Genomic DNA, 21228 nt, shown 5'->3' with positions numbered 1-21228 from the left:
ATGCGCAAATACACTTGCTGCTACAGAGTGTAGCAGCACATGAACCAGTCAAAATCCTTTTTGGTTTTTTTGACACATCAAATTTTGCGCTATTGCTTCTGGTTTTAAAAAAAAGGGCAGAAATATAGGTGCTGCCCTATCTTTTCTCGCACGTAGTTTTTCTACGTGCGAGAAAAGATAGGGCAAATCCTATGTTTTCTTGCGTGTAGCATAACGCGCAAGAATCCCACTTGTGAAAACAAAACCATTGAAATCAATGGTTTTGTGACAAAATCACATCCGCCTGTTTTAGCCTTGAGAGTTGGACTGGGGTCTGCTAAGATCCTACAGCTCTGTCATGCTGGGGGTCGCTGGCGATCATGTGATCACCGGGTCCCATCCATGAAATGGCACAGCTTCTGTTTTCTCCTTCAGGTCTTTGGCAATCACTTATACTTGAGCAACAATCTGCGCCTGCTAAATTGCAGGAAATGTAATCCTGCATTGTATTTTTACTATGGTGTAGGATTAAAGTCCAAGCCAAGCGGCGTATCCTTGCAGCCCTTGCTCCTTAATGGGTTAATATAAAACCTTTTAACAATAGGGCATTTTCTGATGATACATTCCCGTTAACACTTTCCAATCTGCTGTTTGACATCTGAAGACATTATGACTTAAGGCTGTACAGCTCCGATGTTGGAAGACATCCATCAGGGTTCTCTTACTGTATATTACCAGCCTCTCTGCTGTCGGAGTCTATCCAACATGTCACCTCATGCAGTACTGGCTTTAGCCAGCATATAGCGCCATTGTATAATGGCAGAAAGAGAGTAAGCCCCCTAGGAAAACCAGGATACAAATTGGATTGGAAAGGGTTAAAGTTCACATGATGGTAGAATCTCTAGGTTTTCTAGCTCTGGACAATAGAAAAGGAACTTTGAGCTATTATTATCATCGAACTGATGATTCAATTGCAGCCTCAGTTAATACCTCTACACAGATAGTTCCTAAGGTTTCCCTATACTAAAGTAATTACTAGGGACTTTGAACCCAATACTGCTGCAGTAAATGAACCATCCCAGTATGTAATAATTAATCTGCTATGGTTGGTATGTTCTTCCGGCAAAACCCTACAGATTGTACAAGAACCCTGCTGAGGTTTGAGGAGCTGTAATGTCCACCAGGTATCATCAATCTGCCATAGATGGCTACTTAGATATCTTGAAAGAAGCCACTAAAAAGGATGTTAACACAGCAGACGGCGATGGAATGACTCCAACCCTACTGGCAGCCTATCATGGGCATCTGGATGTGCTCGAGCTGGTGTGCAACAGAGGGTAAGTAGATTAGGAGAGCAAGGCTTGTGGGCTCTACAACAGATTTGCCCCAGATCCAACCAAGTAGTCAACAAAAGAAATCACCAAAGAGCTAACTAAAGATATAGTATGCCACTTTCAGATGTCTTTAGTAGTTGAAAACGGTAGACATAATTTGCTATATAGATGTAAATTTATAGTGCATCATGTTATTCTAAAGTGAAATGATATGGGTATTGTACATTTATAAGGTGTACCATATATACATGTAGTACAGCAAAAACAGTGCAATTCACATAAACACCTACAAAATTTTAAAACTTTGCATTTTTTTATGTGAATGAATAGACAGACTTCTGAATAGGAGTGCTGGGAGTCTCTTCATTTTTGTAGATTTAATCATCTTGTGGAACAGGACGTTTTCTTCTCACTGTGCACCAGTCTTCAACAGCTAGGACATGGTGTGCTGCTAATTTCCATTTTATGTTAACAACTTGTCGGCATTGTCTTTTCTTTTGCTGTTTGTAGCCTTGCAACCCTCTGAGTGTATTGCAAAGGGTGAAATATGCAGCAAAAATTATGGAAGAAATATGCAAAATAAAGGATACACTACAAATCTTAAAAACCTGCAGTATGTCCAAGAACAAAGTTCCTCAAGCTTTTGTACTTTGTGAGCCACACTGAACGCAAAAATGGAGGAAAGACATCTTTAGGTTGAAAACAATTAGAACAAAAGCAGCACTCCAAGGTCCAGTAAAAAGTGTTATAATACTCCTGATAGGAGGTGACTCACCTCGTGTGATTGGCCCAAGTAGGCAGACTGTCACACCTCAATCCGGTATGGCATTGAAAATAAGTTAATTCCATCAGGTGGGAACCCCTCGTCTTCTCAAAACTTCCACCGAGAGAGCGCCTGCATGAGCTCCACAAGGTGGAGGACACCTTGATCGTACATGCGTAAAACCAAAATGAAAAATAAGTTACAGTGCTCCAGCGGTTTTAGGATAGTCAAAGCAGTATATATTAAAAGGATAAAATCAACTAAAATTACACTTCATTTGTAGGGGGCCCCCAAGACAAAGAGCCTCTCTAAAATCCAAATACGCTCTGAATCCGCTGTCAGCGGGGTGTTTAAAATCCAGAGCCACAATTGTAGGCTAACACCATTTTATTTTAAATGAATACGTAAAGTACGAGGTGTAGGAAACTGTAATGCAATGTGTTTTAGAGGTTCAACCTCCTTTATCAAGCATAGATGGAACTTATTTTTCTTTTTGTTTTACTCATCTTTAGGTTAGAGGTACATGGTAACTTTGACCATTAACCAGATCATGAATTGCATCCTACCGCAAGTGAATCTGGTCACCTTGCAAATTGCTACAACAGTAACATAGTATGTAAGGCTGCATTCCCACGAACGTATATCGGCTCGGTTTTCACGCCGAGCCGATATACGTCGTCCTCATCTGCAGGGGGGGGGGAGGATGGAAGAGCCAGGAGCAGGAACTGAGCTCCCGCCCCCTCTCTGCCTCCTATCCGCCCCTCTGCACTATTTGCAATGGGGAGAGGCGGAACAGGGGTGGGGCTAATTTGCAGAACTTAGCCCCACCCCGCCTCCTTTCATTGCAAATAGTGCAGAGGGGCGGAGAGGAGGCAGAGAGGGGGCGGGAGCTCAGTTCCTGCTCCTGGCTCTTCCATCCTCCTCCCCCCTGCAGATGAGGATGACGTATATCGGCTCGGCGTGAAAACCGAGCCGATATACGTTCGTGGGAATGCAGCCTAAGGCTCAAAAAATACATATATCCATTCAGTTTAACCTATCACCCCCCACCCATGTTGATCAAGAGAAGGCAAAATAAACCAATGAAGTGGAAGACAATTTTCCTCATTTAGCTGAAAGAAATTCCTTCCTGACTCCAATCTGGCAATTAGAATAATTCCTAGAACACCGACCTTGAAGTTATTAATGATTATAACATATAATATTGTATCGCTCAAAAAAGACATCCAGGCCCCACCTGAACTCTTGGAAATGGACAATCACAAGAAGTCCAAACCTCGAGGATTTATTTTGATTGTCAGGTTGTGGCAATTTGCGGTTCACAATGAAACCACTCTCACTTACATGAGGATACAATGTAGCAAGAGCCTTGTCTAATCCTTAGTCACAGGTCACATATCATGCCCAAAGTTCCATGTAGTGTAGGTCTAAATATGAAAAAACAAGATGATGTGAAATTGAAAACATTTGATGATAAATATTTCAGCATGTCGCATTATGCCATCCGAATTGGCACATGTTTGGTGGTTAGAACATGTCTGCAGTAATGTCAATTACTGGAATGGCCCATCAGGGAGTCGGTGAATTCCTCAGTGGGCCCACGAACCAACATGTGGGCCTCCCTGTTTGCAGAAGCAACAGACATTGTGTTACCATGAAGTCTTTTGTCCCTCCCCACGAAGCAGCACCTGTCATTATAAGCACACAGTGGGGACCATCCATGGGCTCCATCTTCTGACCTAGACATTTCATGGCCCCACTGCCTATTAGCTTGCTTATTTTTTCTGATTGCCACTGTGTTAAAAGGTAATGCAGGCAACATATCCCCACCTCCAGCTTCTATCCTGTCCTAGGCTGCACAGTGCAATAGTGGTAGGAGGTGGACTCAGTGTTGCTCTCACAGTGCTGAGAGCAGTGCAAAAGGGGCCAAACAGAATGCTAAAAACACTAGGAAAAAAGTGTGTCCCAGTGCTCTAAACAAATACTCTAATAATCATATTTCACTTCATGTGACATTGCCTTCTCTCCATCTGTTGCAGAACTACAACTCAGCTACAAATCCCTGTCACGTGTCAGCACACGGTTAATTATTTGCCAGCACACCTAGTTTCTGTAGGTTCTATCCAGACTAGCCAGGGTTAACAGCTCCTGTGCTTACTAGTCCAGGTTAATTCGACCTGCTTGTGTCTGAGAGGTGTGGCTGGTGATTGACATTTCTGTCAGCCAATCGGCTTCTCCCTCCTCCTTATGAGATCCAGCTCTTGCTGCCTGGGAGTTGCCAATTATGTTCAGTGATCCCTGAGCAGTTAGCCTGCTCAGAGCTGCTGTGTGTCAGGCTTCAGTGCTTTGGTTTGTTCCTTGTTTGTATCTATTGTTTGTCTGTACTTGTTCTGTTTTTTCCTGTCAGTTGTATGTTTCCTTTATCATTCTGATTTTGTTGTATCTGTTCACCTCTGCAGGGCTCCCTATAGGGACAGTCAGGGCTCAGGAAGAAGACAGTGGGGCCTCCTTTATTGAGGCGATTACTCCACTTTCAGGCAGGGACTCTTCATCTCTCTGTTAGTTTAGGGACAGACTTCCACCTGCCTGGAGTTGCCTCTTTGTCCTATTGTGCACGGTGAACTACAACTTCATCCAGTGTGATCGCCTCCCTGTGCCCGTGCTGAGCGTGTGCTCTGTGCCATACGGTCAAGATATACAGGTCTTCACCTTCCTACAGAGGTGCTCTCTGCACTTTCTGCAACTAGCCACCTGTACAAGCTAGTTCCCACGTCCATCTTGGCTGCCCCCGTACCCTGTTCTTGTTGGCAGTCCAGGACGAACATGACAATTCCCTTCTTAAAGGGGTTGTCCAGAGTATTTCTCTATTTGTCCACCCCAGCTGCCCTTAGTAGTCATAATATACTTAGGACTTGTTCACATCTGTGTTTGCTATTAACGCATGAATTCAATCTGGCTGTTCCATGTTTGAGCAGCAAATGTAAAAAAATGTTTCCTTTTTTTCTCCCATTGATTTCAGTGTGTTTTAACAAAAAATTGAAAGGTTCTGTTTTTTTAACCGAGCGATTTGCTCTGTGAAAAAACAGAAACATAAAAGATAATTTTGTCTTAAATTTGGATTTTTTAAAATACTCCTTACTGGATCTTTTTTGATGTATATTAGTCTCACAAGGGAACTTGAAGGTACATAATACATTGTGCTACTTATTATCTCCATGTACCTTTAGGGTAGAGACCCTATAATTAATTTCACTGTTGGGACCTAGGTGCCCCAGTCTGACACTGCCAATACATGCAGTCATAACTCAGGACCCCATGACAAACCCCACATCAAGGAGTCCCCAGAGGCATGTGGCTTCTGTGGCAACTGTCACGGACCAGTGCCTTACAACCAACACTGATTAGTTCTGTGCCATGTGAATGGGGTTTAGTAACACCCTATTTCCTATTATTATACTGCACTTTGTTGCAGATTATTGGTGCAGAATCTGCACTGAAATTTCTCATAAAAATACTATACTGGTCATGTCTTTAAGGGGTTGTCTAGGCCTAGTTTTTCTTTTTTTCTTTTTTTTGCAGTATACTTACCTTTAGAAATTATTCTTTGTTACCTACCATTAGTCTCAGTTGTTCCTAGGCGCACACCTGACCTCTTTGTACATGTGATCTTGCGTCCTGAGGCTGAGTATCCTCCAATAGCAGCCATGGGCTCCATGTCCCTATGGACAAAAATGTCACTGTGGCTGACTGCCATTGAAGATTGCAACTGCTTGTTGGGACCTTTCATGAATGAACACTCAAAAAGACTAATGAAACACCTAGGGGACCAGAAGGAGGTTTGCATGTTTTTTTTATTCTATCAAATGTGTACATTATGGTTTTATAGAAATGTCAAGCTATATAATCAGTAACATTACTATTGGTGTTGATAGAGGTGAATAGCTCTGCATGCAGAACACGTAACATTGCCAGCTCCAGCCTGTCTATGTAGCAACATGGCTCTCTGGATCCGCATATGCAATGTCTTTGCAGATTTTTGGCTGACACATTTAATTGGCCATATCTCCTCTACTATATCTACAAGATTACTTTGTTTCTCTTACTGAATAAATCTCATATGTGCAATGGATAGCTGCTCATCTCTGCTAATATAGTAATCCCTTAAGGCCCAAGCACAGAAAATTTACGTCCGATAGCAAAAATATGACGCAGGATTAAAGCTTCTGCTCCTGCAATCAAGCAGGAGCAGGTCAAGTTGTCAGCTGTTAGTGACAGCCGAGGACCCAGAGAAGGAGGCAGAAGCTGTTTTTAAGTGCCTCTGGTTTCTCCTTTCCAAGATACATAGGGCTCAATGAGCGCTATGTAGTGCAGAGAGAAAGCAGAAGCGTTACGGCCGCCTGCACACGAGCGTTCCGGATTCCGCTAGCGGATTTTCACGCGCGTATGGTACCTAAATGTGCTTGCGGATAGGTGCGGATGCGTGAAAAATCACGCGCGGATATACGCGGATGTGTTGCGAAAAAAAACGCGCAGAAAAACCAGCAGACACCCCTTATTGTAAACCCAACCCCTAGAGAACTGCCCATTCCTTGGAAAACAGCTTAAAAACCAACACCCAGACTCCGTTTTGTCCCTCTTGCTTGTGCGAGCACCGTTAAATTATTCTGGCAACATGCTTTCACCCGGTGAGCAGATGTCTTTGTGGGCATGGTTGATCCATATAACTTTTTTCAGGCGCTTCTCCAGCGTGACTTTATTTCAGTCACTGCAAAAAAATTCACAAGAGGAAGGCCGCCTGCACACGGGCGGAAATCCCGCGGCGGTATTTCCCGCGGGATTTCCGCCGCTGAAAGTCTGCATAGGAGTGCATTACAATACGCACTCCTATGCAGACGGCTGCGGTTTGGCCGCGCGAAATCTCGTGCGGCAAACAAACCGCGCCATGTCCTATTTTTGTGCGGGGCTCGCACTCACCCGGCCGCCGGCTACGGTCTGCGCGGCAGCCGGCACATGAAAGAGCCGGGGCCGCCAGGCGCGGGTGAGTACGCGCTCGTCACTGCAGGCTCTCGGGTCGGGTCCCGCGGCGAGAATTCTCGCCGCCGGATCCGACCCGCTCGTCTGCAGGCGGCCGAATTCATTACTACAGATTTTGCATTCTTAGATCCTGCATTGGCAAGAAATACTACCTATCTCCCTCTACAAATTTGCCTGTGAAGCTCTGTGCTGTGTGTTAGGAGCCTTCTACCATGCCTACTTCCTGTAGTCATAGCAACCAGTGACTCCATCTGCAGCTGCACTGCGGATGTACTGCGTGAAAAAATGCACCCATTCACTTGTATTGGAGGCTTCACGCGCAGAATCCGACCCAAATTAGAACAGGTCGCAGATTTTTTCACGCGCGTGAAAAAACGCGATACAAATCCGTCCATCTGGGGACAACTGCGGATCCTCATAGGAGTATATTGGCTGCGGTCTGGGGCAGATAATGTGCCTAAAATAACGCGCTGGAAATTCCGTTCGTGTGCAGGCACCCTACCTCTGCTAATCGACCCGACGGTCACATGACCACTGAGTGCCCACTGCAAAAGCAGAGCTGCAGGGTCCTACTACACCCATATCAGCTCTGTTAGTGACTGCATGTCTTCCCCTGTATTTGGGGATCATATGGATGCCCCGCTACAGTGGGAAAGTATGAAATAAAAAAGAAAAATACAATGTGAATGACCCCTAGAGCTCTTATATGATGCCATGAGGGACATGGATGTTTAAAAAAATTGTTGCAAAAATAAGTTTAAAAAAATTACAGAATAAAATAACCAAAACCATTGCCATATGCGCCCTGTAATCTGAGACTATACAAGTTATATATCAAAAAATCCAAACCAAATGACGACCCAATTCCTCTGCTTAATATTAGAGTAAATATGCTCCTTTTAAAAACAAACTATAAGTTAAAAAATAAATATTTTTCTCTTTTAACCTTTTTAGTCCTAAAAAAAGGCCAGTGAAAAAAATATATATAAACAAAATAGCCCTATATGCTATGGGGAAAAAAAGTGCAGCAAAAAAATTTGGGGCTGTAAAACCACCGCATTGGTAAAATCACTGAAAAGTATCTGGACTTTAAGGAACAAAACACCCTGGTAATTAAGAAGTAAAGCACTTGATAAAGGAATGTATTAACATTCTGTAAGGGTGGAGAGAGAACCTCTGGACCTTTACAGTACTTAACAAGTTATTATATATTGTATATTAACCCTTTTCAATCCAATTTGTATTCTGGCTTTCCTGGGGGTCTTACTCTTTTTCTGCCGTTATACAATGGCGTTATCTGCTGGCTAAAGCCAGTACTGCATGAGGTGACACGGATAGGCTCCGACGGCAGAGAGGCTGGCAATATAGAGTTAGAGAACCCCGACGGACGTCTTCTAACATCAGAGCTGTACAGCCTTAAATCATAATGTCTTAAGACATCAGACCGTGGATTGGAAAGGGTTAACCTGTCTCGATTTCAGGACCTGTTAGTTGTTGCACACTACAAACTTAGAATGCAGTTATAGATTTATGTGTTTGCGTTTGTTATGTGCATCATGGCTTTCCCCCTTGATTTATTGATGATCCTCCGTTTAAGGCTAGTGACTTGGAGAAACTACCTTATTGCCTTATTGGAAGTGTCATTCTAGGTCAGAAATAGTGTGGGAGTGCACTAGGGTCAGGGGTGCTGTGCTACTCCCACTGAGCGGTGCTAAATTAAAGGGCTATTCAAGTGAAATACTATTGATAACCTATCATATGAATAGGTCCTCAATAGTTGATCGGTTGGGGTCTGTCATTCGGGATCCCAACCAATCAGCTGTGAGGGAGAATGTTGTCAGCAACTATTGATGACCTATCCTGATGATAGGTCATCAACAGTATTTCCCTGGAACACCCCTTTAATAAGAGAGGCAGTGTTCCCACTATCACAGGGTTCAGTATGATCTTGGTAACAAAGTGTGCTGTTGCATTTTGCAGAACGTGATACCTGCGGATTAACCAGGAGTGGCAGGAGCCATGGCGGAGTTTGGATCAAAGGATGCAGCATTGCATTATCGTGAGGCGGGTGGGTGGATGAATCATCATAATTCATAGTCCAAAACTCATCATAATTCATCCACAACTACTATGGGGAACAATCACCCACCTTACAAGCATGTGGTACTAAACTCAATTACTCTCTGGCCCCAACTCATCTGAATCTGTATGTCTCTTGCTCTACTACCCTGCAAAGCCACAAGCTACCGCCAAGACCGTGTCTTATACTGAACCCCATTTGGTGGGAACAGTTCCTCTTTTATTGGCGTCCTAGTCTAGGAACCAGAAATGTATAATGGTAACCTGATTTCTGGGGATAGCATGATCATTATGCATTATAAAAATCATGTTCCATTTACTAAATGCAGAGGCGGTTTAAAATATATGACTTGCTAGATTTGAGAATGACCCTTTTGTAGCAGAGTCTTTTGCACAGTCTCCACTGATCAGTATTCTCATAGTGCAGTTATTTTCTTTCCCAGAAATGTAAATTCAGTGCATGTGATTCCGATCTCAGGATACAATCTCTATTATAAAACATTGTTCAAACTCAGTGCGAGCGTCAATACTAGAAATATGGCATTCTCCACCTGCATATGTATAACAAGGATAATTTAATTTTCACTTGCGGCATCCTGTGATAACGCACATAAGAAAAGCTTTGTGTCAGTAATTAAGTCTCATAAATCACACTTGATTCTGTGATGTAATATTACATAATGAGCCATAGGACAAGGGAATGGATTGTTTATGACAGTTGTCACATAAAGACAACCTGGTGTCGCTTCTCACATCCATCAAAATTCCTTCTTTTGTTATACTAGGAACAAGATGATTTGACACAATGACTGAATACTATTCACATTTTATTACTACTGTGTTCCACCAAAATAAGACACTGTCTTATATTAATTTTTGCCTCACAAGAGGCACAGTGTCCTATTTTCGGGGGTATCTTATAATACTTACCTAGCAGCTCGCATGCGGGTCCCTCGTCCCCGACAAGCTGTTCTTCCTGGTAGCGGGACTTGAATACCCTGCTTCCAGCAAGCTAATGCTCTGATTGGTTAATCTAGCGCCGAGTAAGACAATGAGAGCCGGCGCTCGATTAACCAATCACAGCCATTCATTGAATGACATCATTGAATGGCTCTGTCAGCGTGCAGGAGGGCACGGAAGCCTGCCGGAGCGCCACAGCCGAGCGCGAGGGACGCAAACGCTGGCTGCTAGGTGAGTATTGTTTTTTGTTTTTTTATATGCAGTGTAGCTAAGGCTTATTTTCGGGGGAGGGCTTATATTTCAAGCCACCCCCCCTCCACTGAAAATCAGAGTAGGACTTATTATTGTGGTAAAGCTTATTACTGGGCAAACACAGTATTAAAATGATTTTTGTTTGTATTTTTTCCACATTGTATCCCCTGTGTGTCAGCCTTATACAGGACTTTCTGACATTGATCTGAAAATAATTTTGCTAGCACTGTTCTTGCCACTCTGCCAGTCTCTCACCATGACCTTGTCCTCCTGTCAGCAGGGGTGCCACCAGATCTGCTATCCATCTGAAGCTTTTCTCTCTTTCGATTTGGGTAAGCTCAAGCTCTTCCACCAAATCAGGCTCATCACCACAATACCACCATTGCTTTCCAACAGTTCCACTCATCTAGCCAATTCTGCTGATTACACCAATTTTGTGCAAGCTGCCCGCAATCTCAATATCTTAGCAAAGGAGAACAGGACCGGGTGTTGCTGCCATATTTTGCTGGTTTAAATCGCCTATAGATAACTTGGGCTTCTCAAAGTCATATTGGTCAAATGTAGTGTCACATAGGGTGAGATGGGGTGGCGGGGAAAAAAATAGATAATGCCACATAGTGCTTGAACTTGCACGAAACAGTAGTAAAAGGTGGTCTCTGTTTGCAGGAAACAATGTATTGCAATTGGCACGTCTCAGTCTATAGCAGTCTCGCTCCCCAGTCATTACTTATTTGCCAGAATTCAGGCTCACTCTGACAAGGGCTTGGCACTCAAAAGGTCTATCTCCACTATGCTGGCTACGTATGCTCACTAGTCCTCTCAGCAACGTCCTCCTCAACACAACTCCTGCCGGAGCACACCGCTCAACTCCTCCACCTTGCATGCCACACCATTCTGGAGTCACATACATAATCATTACTACCACGTTCTGCTCAAGGACACACTAGTTTGGGCCAATTAAAATAAAAAACAAAGCCTCCAATGTCCTGCCACTCTGCCATGTCCTGTTTGTGCACCATTACATTTTGTACTAAAGCTACGCCTGAGAAAACTTCCTGGAGGTTCCCTGCAAAGAAGGCCAGATACATCAAAAAGGAGTTAAAGGGTGAATACCAGGAGACCCTATAGAATAGCCCTTGGGAGTAACCGTAAGCCAAATCAGTCACTGACACTTTGGCTTCACATCCATTGTGTTGCACTGAGCTTCTATTATAATTGCTCTCTGCTTCTGCTAGATGATAAACTGGGAGTATTCCTCCATTATAAGTGTGCTTCAAAATGGAATTTCAACATCACACAATTCGAGATACATAACGTCTTTGATAACTCATCCATAGACTTATTCCATGATATCTGTTGCTTCAAAAGATTATAAAACGTCTTAGGCTTCAAATGGCAGGAAATTGACCATTTCTAATTTAAGCAGATAAAATGACAGTATCAAAGGATATATTGAAGAAATGTATATACTGTAGCTATGTTATATACATGTGAGAAGATAGAAAAGAAAATAGCGTGAAAACATAATTAAAACACTTTCCGGCTCTGCTTTCTATGAAATATATAAAACTTTTGGAAGTACATTGTAGCTACAACATGCCATGTTTTATTATATATATATATATTACATATACGCCACTTACTTTCATAGGCCAGAGGCTGCTTCGGGTTTCTGGTGTCGCGGCTTGTCGGTTGTGACAGCGTCATGGCATGGTGGCCTTGAACACAGGCCAAGACCTGTCACCTTGTTATGCAAGACAAGGGTTAATGCTCCATGTGCAGGGTCTGCTGGTGCTGTTTATCTTTACTGCATGATGCATGCTTGATTAGTCATGCCTGGGAGAAGGTTGGAGGTGTGCTTTCTTAATTGCTGTGCTAGTCTTTAGATTTGGAGTGGCTTTATATTCTCACCGCTCCCTTGGCTCAATGCTGCTTATTCAGTTCTCTAGAGGAAAGGCTGGAGTTTAGTGTTCCTCTAGGCTGGGTGACTTGCTACATATTCACATAAGTGCTGTTGCTTGCTATCAGTTGTATTTTGGTTTCCCTTATTGTTGTTGCTTGGTGGTGTCCGTTCATCTCTCCAGGAGTTCAAATAGGGACAATCAAAGCCCAGAGAGAAGACCGTGGGGCCGTCTTTTATCGTGGCGATGACTCCATTTAAGGCAGGGACCCGTCACCCCCCTGCTAAGTTAGGACCAGGCTTCCTTTACCCCTGGAGTGGTGCTGCTGATCTGCATAGTGTGGTGTATTCTTATTTTCCCGCAATGTGTACATTGCCCTGCGCTGTGCTCTTGTGCCTCACGGGCTTTACACACTGGCTTTCAGATTTCTGTGTGGCGCACACTGCTCTACAGTGCATAGTGTTACAACTGCAGTAGTGTGAATGTCACCCTGCGTCCGTGCTAAGCGTGGTGCTCGTGTGCTGCACAAAAGTGACATCTGGCCTGTAAAAGGTCAGGAGCCACCTGAGGACATTAGTATCCCGCTCACACAGAACCCAATGCTTAGATGATACATATGGATATATTAGAAATTGCTCAAATGATGGCAAAATGTTCCATGATACAGGTTACATTAAGTTGTGGTACTTCCTCAAGAACAAAGCATTTGATAGAAATACCTTCTCTCTCAGGATTTAAAAAAACGGTGTTTTAACTCTAATCCAATTAAAAAAGACCTGTCAGCACTCTACCCATGAGCACTATTGATATGTATTGCCAGCATACTTTATTAAAGCACCTTTTCACTAAGGCCTTAGTCAGACGGGCGTTTTTAGCCGCGATTTGCGCATGCGCATTCGTCCGGCGATTTTATAAAACCATTGCTTTGCAATGGTATCGGACACATGAGCGCTTTTTATGCGCTCCTCCGATAAATTATAGAACAAAAAATCGCAGATCGCACCTATCTGCGATCTGCGATTCCTGTTCTCTTCTGTATATGCGCTCAATGGGGCCGGCGGCAGCAGCGCCGACCCCATTGAGAACATATAGAAGACAAATCATTCTTCTCTGCCACAGCTGTAACAGCTGTGGCAGAGAAGAACGATGTTTGCCCATTGAATTCAATGGAGCGGCAATACAGCCGCTCCATTGAAAGCAATGGGCTGCCGGCGTGCGCGGGGTGAATTGTCGGGAAGGGGTTAAATATATAAGCCCTTCCCTGCCATTCATTCTAAAATGTGTTAAAATAAAAAAAAATTGTATACTCACCTTTCTGCTGCAGCCGGAGTCCAGCCGCGGCCGCTGTCAGTTCTCCTGAACTGCTTCTCGGCACTATTCAGCCGGCGGGGCTTTAAAATCCCCGCCTGCTGAATGATCTGCCTCTGATTGGTCACAGCCCTGACCAATCAGAGGCCGGTTTCACTCACACACCCATTCATGAATTCATGAATGGGTGAGTGACTGCTGCCTCTCAGCGCTGAGCCAATCAGGGGCAGGTCTGACTCGCATCCATTCATGAATTCATGAATAGGTGTGAGTGAGGCATGCCTCTGATTGGCTCAGCGCTGAGCCAATCAGGGGGCAGGTCTGACTCACACCCCCTTCACACCCACTGCAGGACGGCCGCATGGAGCTCCGGCTGCCGGGAGAAGGTGAGTATACAATTTTTTTTTATTTTAACACATTTTAGGATGAATTGCAGGGAAGGGCTTATATATTTAAGCCCTTACCGACAATTCATCCTGGGCTCGCCCGCAGCGCATTGCTTTAAATGGAGGCGGCTCCATTGAATGCAATGCGCTGGACAGCTCCGGCCCGTTTCTAATGAAACGCGGCTAGGAGCAGATTTTCGGGCGATTTGCGGGCGACTTGCGCGCACCGGTCACGCGATTTGCGGATGCGCATCCGTCATGCGATCCGCAAATCGCGCGAAAAAACGCCCGTCTGACTAAGGCCTAAGTGTTAATCCACTGTTATCTGGGTTATATTTAACCACTTCCTGAGCACAGAACTTAGATATACGCCATGCAGTCATGAAGGTTATATTTTGCCATGAAAAAAGACTAAATAGAAGTGCATTACTTTTACTTGAGTAAATAAACTATCAATCAATCAGTAGTTACCAAAGCACCAATGCCTATAATAGCTTTCTCTTAACCCTAGTAGTAATACAATGCTATATGAGAGGCAAGCAGCCCTCGATGTATAAGAAATTGGCATCTAAATTAGCTTGTAGCTTACAATAAAAGACTTAGGTGCTCCATTAACTAACTAGAGTCAAGGAACAAAGTACATCACTAAACTGACTATGTAGATGCAAGATGTATATGATAAAATAAAAAGGATGAAAGCCGTCAGCCCTGATGGTGGACTGAAGGCGTCTAGGTCGAGCCTATAATAAGGAGGTGAATACCCTACATTAAATAGCCCCTTAGAACACGCCTCTAATCAGGGGACTTGGCTATGGTTGCCAATAACCTCCAACCCCGTACTACAAGAGGAGGATCAATAGAGTGATGTCCTCAATGCATGCATAGGGGGGGGGGGGGCAGTGGCAAGACAAGGCCTTACCCACAAAGCCTTCCATAGGCTGCAGTGGTCACTTGATTTCCTGTGACTTCATATGTCACAACATTGACATATGAAGTCACAGGAAATCTGAGAGCTACGACAAATCTGAGAGCTTTGCTGTGTAATCCAGACATTTGCAAGCTTTTGGATTGCGTAATAATGTAATATCTCAAATTCACAAAAATAATTTCTACTCCAAATGTAAAAATTACCATGTAATAGTAAATCAAAAGCTAGAGTGACGTCAATTGTTTGATAGTTACACTTTATTTACTTGCATTGTCTTAGTGGCCGATAATTTAAGAATGACAAAAGCTGCTTGTACACTGATGCTCGGCTGACATTTTATTAACCTGTTCAAGCAATAATAATGGGACAATTAACAAGAAGCTAATTCAAAGGTGGCATGCTTTATTGGATGCAGCATTGTTCTAAACAAGAATATGTCTGTAATACTGTGCCAAATAGGCCACCATATGGTGGCAAACCTACCTTTATGGTTTCTATGCAGCTGATTCCTTGCTGTATGTATGAGGCCTTACCAAAGAATCAAGTAGAACAAAAGGATCCTGCATGTTGCAATTCAACGTCTGATTCTCGTTAGCCTTTGACTGTAGGAAGCACTCCTTACAGCTTGCCAATGGATTAAAGCAATCATTTAATGTGTATGGGTGTAAGGGTCAGCAGCGGCAGGTTGACTGTGTACTGGGGTGCCCATGTTAAGTAAGAGCATGTACGGACATTCTAGATTATAATTACCTGATGTTGTACAAGTCTTTTAATGTTAATTTTGTGAAGTGTGTTTCCCATTAAGTAAGGAACAAACCTAATTGGCAATGGCAGAGAAGCAACGTTCCGGAGGAGTTCCACATGTGTAGAACGCAAAAGAGTGGGAGTTTTTTTTTTAGTTGTCCCTAGCAGGTGCCAACAGGGTCTGCCGGAGTTATTGTGTCTGGGAAGGGAAAAGAGAGTCTAGTGAAGCTGACAAAAAGATCAACTAAAAACAGGGGCATTAAAGGGACAGATCATTGCTTCCGCCAATTAAAGGAACCTTGTTTACAATCATACAAGATTTGTATTTCCCTATAAAGAATTGTTATTCTTGCACCAGGAATGTGGCAGTGCAACTTGGGTGTTAAACCAAAGACAATTACCATGATAAACATGACTTTGTGGAAGTCATGGCACCTTCAGGCACCCCAGGGTGTTAGTATGGTTATCTGTCATGGGACTCTTAAGTCCTCTGGCCCATCACATAAACCTGTCTCTGGTTTACATGGGCATCATTATTTACTGGGGCACTGCTGGTTGTCGCCATCCACCCAGTGTAGCGTTACATTCTGTTGGCTTGTTGAACTCACATTACAAAGCAATACTTTTGATTTTAGCAGTGCCATTTACAATATTTCATACATGCATTGCTAAAGAGATCTGTCAGTCCTGTTCTGAATGCTTCCTCTTGTACTTTGATAAAATTTCTATGTTAAAATACTGGAAGGTAACCTGTAACTTATTTTTAGCTGTCACGGGAGCCAAAAATCACTGAATGTGCTTTAACTGCTGAAAATGCTGGCTGTATTTAAATTAAAGTGCGCAATTATATGAATTCAAATAAACGTTCTCTTGTCATCTGTGCAGAGAAATCTAGTGAGCATGCACAGAACAGATAAATATATTCCTTAGGGCTCCTTCACACAGGCTTTTTTGTGTCACTTTTTTGCAAGTCAAAACCAGGAGTAGAACTTATAGAGAGAACGTATAATAGAAAGATTTGCATTTCTTCCATATTTTGGACTCGCTCCTGGTTTGACAATCTTTTATTTTTTAGAGAGACCGCTGAAAGCATACTGATCACAGCCCATACCACTGCTAAGATCCCCAGCACTCAGCTGCAATCTGTGGGCTGATAACGGTATTAAATGAGCACCAATCATTGAGATCGGTGCCCATTTACCTCACCTTTACACAGATGATCAATCATACAATCCTTCGTTGCCCATTCACTTTTTTTGGCTGCAACTGCACTGAACTCCAATGCTGTGCTGCCCAGACGTTAGTATTACTTCCAGGCAGGGGCGTAACTATAGAGGATGCAGGGGATGCGGTTGCACCCGGGCCCAGGAGCCTTAGGGGGCCCATAAGGTCTCTCTTCTCCATATAGGGAACCCAGTACTATGAGTAGAGCATTATAGTTGGGGGCCCTGTTACAAGTTTTGCATCGGGGTCCGGGAGCTTCAAGTTACGCCTCTGCTTCCAGGCAGCGCAGCATTGGGCATCAGTGTAGCGGCCGCATGATGGACTGGCTGCTGGCCAGGCTTGGAGCTTTTGTTCTCTAATAACGTGTGGGTAAACTTGAAGGATATACACGTCACCCTCACCCTTAGTACTCTTAATCATTCTCAGCAGCACATTCCTTTGTTCACATGGGGAGATGTGCTGCTGAGAACAATTACTTTTTCAGTGGCATAAATGGACGAGCCTTGTACTCATTTGTTGGCTGATTATTGCTCTGTTCGCAAAGGGGCAATGATGGGGTGAACAAGCGTTCTTACCAATGTTTGTTTACAATGATCGTCCCATGTAAAAGGGTCTTAAGTGTTTAATTGCGCTGCAGCACCATCATAAGGAAAATGAAACATTACATTGTCCCCACTGAAATTAATGGACTGTTAATGTAATGCACAGACCTGCTGGGTCTTTCCGAGCTAGAGATGCTGATTGCAGTCGCTTTGCACTTTGGCTAATAGGTGAGGGTCCTGAATGTGGGAAATCCTCTGCTAACCAGGATTCCCTAGAGGAATGGGCTTTCTTAAGCAAACATCCCTTTTAGGACCACCCACTCTACAGAAAGAATAAATTGTTATGTGCAGCCCCTAGATCTAAAATGAACACATCATGGAAAAAGAATGACATATGTAACCTCAGTCCTGCATGTCTTTATGTTTTCAGAAGTGGTCTGCTGGGGTGCTCATGACGAAGCTCACTTTGAGGTCACTTATCCTTTTTTTTACTGTAGTAACTACATTGTAGTGCAAATTTTGTGCATGTGGTGCTCCAGACACAAGGATTGGATCCTCAAAAGGGGAGAAGTAAATGTCTTTCTTTATTCTCTTTTTCTGATCCACTTCTGGTTTACTGGGAAACACGTACAAAAAAATGCACCACATCTGCACTGTATGAAAAACACCTTATTCTCACAATACATATTAACAGAGTATGTAAGGCCGAAAAAAGACATATGTCTAGCCATTTCAGCCTATTACCTCCCAATGTTGATCCAGAGGAAGGCAAAAAAAACAACTCAATGGGATAGAAGCCTTTTTTCCCCATTTAAGGGGAAAAAATAATTCCTGACTCCAATCTGGCACTTGGCATAATTCCTGGATCAACAATCCTGTTTAAGTTATTAATGATTATAACATATAATATTGTATCACTCAAGAAAGACGTTGATGTCCCTTTTGAACTCTTTTATCATATTCACCATCACCACAACCTCAGGCAGAGAGTTACAGTTTCACTGCTCTTACAGTAAAGAACCCCCTTCTATGGCGGTGTAGAAACCTTCTTTCCTCTAGATGTAGAGCAGGGGTGTCAAACTCATTTACACCGAGGGCCACATAAGCCAAGAGCACATCTCTTTGAAATCTCTTCTTGTATATATGGATAGGTTTCATACTGTTTTTGATGCAGTCCTTCGGCTACTGGGAATTTATCCTTTCCTTTAATAACAGACCCCTTAACATCAAGATGTTTAGGCTCTTCTTTAAAGGGAAATACTGACTCTTTTTTGCCTATTTGTCTTTTCAGTGGAGATCCAAACAAAAGCGACATATGGGGAAACACACCACTGCATCATGCAGCGGAGAAAGGCCATGCTAACTGCGTGGCATTCCTAATCAATTTTGGAGCAAACACTTTTGCATTAGATAACAACCTCCGTTCACCACTGGATGTGGCCATCTTGAAAGATCGAAAAGAATGTGTCAAAATCTTGGATCAAGCTGCCAGTAAACAAACTTCCTTAAACCCTAAAAGAGTGGCTAGGTTAAAAGATCAAGCCATGAAAGATGCAGAACGTAAGATCAAAGATTGTGAGAAGCTTCAAGAGAAACATCAGATCCAGATGAACAAGACCTATAACAGGAACCAGGCTGGTACAGTAAATTCATCAAAAGGCACCTTGTCAGGCTCCGTAGGTGCCCAGTTTTCAACACCGCAAACCATGACCACATTAACCAGAACTCTGAAGAACACATTTCAGCTTAAATTAAAAAAGAAAGATAAAAACACAATGGATGGAGACACAATGAGGAATGTGATATTTGCCAGAGATGAAACCACTAGTGGCCAACGTACTAAGATCACAGATGTCTTCAATGAAGATGAAGAGGGAGATATTAATTCTGAGGAAAGAAAAGAGCAATCTATTTTTAATCGTCCTGGCCTTGGGAACATAGTTTTCCGAAGGAACCAGGCAAAAGATATTAGCACTGATTTTGATGAAGTTCCTACACTTGAAGATGACATAAGTTTCAAAGTCAAGAGTGAATTGTTTACATCAGAGGCCGATGATGACAATGAGAATGACATTGATGACAGTGAGGCCTGGAATGTAGATGATATGGAACTAGATTTGGAAGAAGAAAGCTCCCCTCTTCAGGTCTTCTTGGCATCTCATGGTTTACTTGAATTGCATGTCACTCTTTTGAGAGAGAAAATTGATTTAGATTCTCTACTTATGTGTTCTAATGAAGATCTGCAGAGTATTAACATCCAACTTGGTCCAAGAAAGAAACTCCTTAATGCAGTAGACAAAAGGAAAAATGTTCTGTACAAGCCAGGAGAGATTACAGACACTAAGCTATAAACATATTTCTGTAAGTGGAGTCAGTCCATAAGGGAATGGTTGCACCAGTTGTATATGTAATAAATGTATCACTCACACAATGTAACATCAACAGTATATACTGTAATACAGTAATAGGATTTGGTGCATATTTGGATCTGTGGTTCTGTGGATACATCATGAATGTGTAAGATGGCAATATCCTTTGAAAGAGGGCCTGTCATGTTGTAAGATCAGTAGGGCTGGCTGCACAATTTAGCAAACGGCTACAACCTTGCTGACTTTATCGTCATTTTTCTTTTCTTGATACCCACCCTCGTTCACTCATTCAGGTTTTTCTTAGAGTTGACTCAATTCACTGTGAATCTATCAAGAAGGGAGTCTCAACCAGTCACTGTCGATAGGTGATGTCACTCTGTCAACTAAGCAATGGCGATTGCTCACTGAACATATTCACAGTGCCAGGAGCCACATCTAAGAAGGACCTGTACGAGTGAACAGGGGTGATCATCAAGAAAAAAAAAGTGGCAGTAGAGTCAGGAAGGATGTGGGTACAGAGCTATGCAGCCAGCCCTGCTGTCTTTACAACATGACAGGTCCTCTTTAAAAGGATAGTAGTAATTATTAGGAAATTATAGTACCAGTGTTTCTGGTGGCGCAATGCGATGACATCACCAGGGGCAGAGCATGTGAAGCGCTCACATACTACCTGACAAGTGGTCATTAGTCGTTTGATATGACTGTCTGAGTGAAATATAAGTGTAATTTATGAAAACACATGAAATAGCAATTCAATACTTATGTTCCTGGGGATGATCATATTGCTCATGGTTACTTGCTTTTCTGATAAGTACCACTGTGTTAATTACTAACATTATATTCATATTTAAATATGCCCTGACCATGTCAACCAATGTAACTTGTATATCTGTTGTAACTGAAAGGTCTATACCATGAAGAGTGCCAGGACATTTTTGGGACTTATGAAGATATCTTCCCAGTATGCTGTTTATAGGGTGTGGGTGACCATAGAATGATACTTGGTGGTTGTTACTATTGAAGTGTATAAGTGCATAGAAGCTGTAGACTGAAAAATGGTAGAAGTTTTTCCTCTTTGCTTATCCTGAGCTTAGGAGTTCAGTGGACGGTCTCGCTCGGTGATTGGCAGTATTTTCTGTAAGCACACTCAAGGTTTCCAAATGTAGAATAATGCACTTGGGCAGAGGAAATTCTTGGTCTAAGTATTGCATCAGCTGTTCTGTGTTATTATCCAGGACTTCAGAAAAGAAAGAAGGATTTAGGGGGTCTGATTTTTAAGAGCCAGAAAATGAGTCAACAGTGTGGTCAAGTAGCAGGAAAAGCAAGTAGGATGCTCAGCTGCTTAGCTAGAGGTATTACCAATAGAAAGATGGAGATTGTGATACTGCTGTAAATCAAGCTCTAGTGAGGCTGTTTTCAGTTCTG

At 42.9% G+C, this 21228-nt stretch overlaps 1 protein-coding gene across 1 annotated transcript; it reads left to right on the top strand.

The window, feature by feature from the left end:
- Nucleotides 1–1152: 1152 nt before the first annotated feature.
- ANKS4B (ankyrin repeat and sterile alpha motif domain containing 4B) lies at nt 1153–19785 on the top strand. The gene is made up of 2 exons (XM_066577498.1): nt 1153–1316; nt 18726–19785. The coding sequence occupies exons 1-2, from the start codon at nt 1153–1155 to the stop codon at nt 19783–19785; spliced, it is 1224 nt and encodes a 407-aa protein (XP_066433595.1).
- Nucleotides 19786–21228: the final 1443 nt, after the last annotated feature.

This window comes from Eleutherodactylus coqui, chromosome 8, assembly GCF_035609145.1.
Source record: "Eleutherodactylus coqui strain aEleCoq1 chromosome 8, aEleCoq1.hap1, whole genome shotgun sequence".
Taxonomy (NCBI): Eukaryota; Metazoa; Chordata; class Amphibia; order Anura; family Eleutherodactylidae; genus Eleutherodactylus; species Eleutherodactylus coqui.
The sequence above is the reverse complement of the archived record's forward strand: the minus strand, read 5'-3'. Positions and strand labels throughout refer to the sequence as shown.

Coding starts and splice junctions, on each gene's coding strand:
- ANKS4B (XM_066577498.1), top strand. CDS start 1,153: ATGTCCACCAGGTATCATCAATCTGCCATAGATGGCTACTTAGATATC. Junction 1,317..18,725: donor GAGCTGGTGTGCAACAGAGG/GTAAGTAGATTA, acceptor TTGTCTTTTCAG/TGGAGATCCAAACAAAAGCG.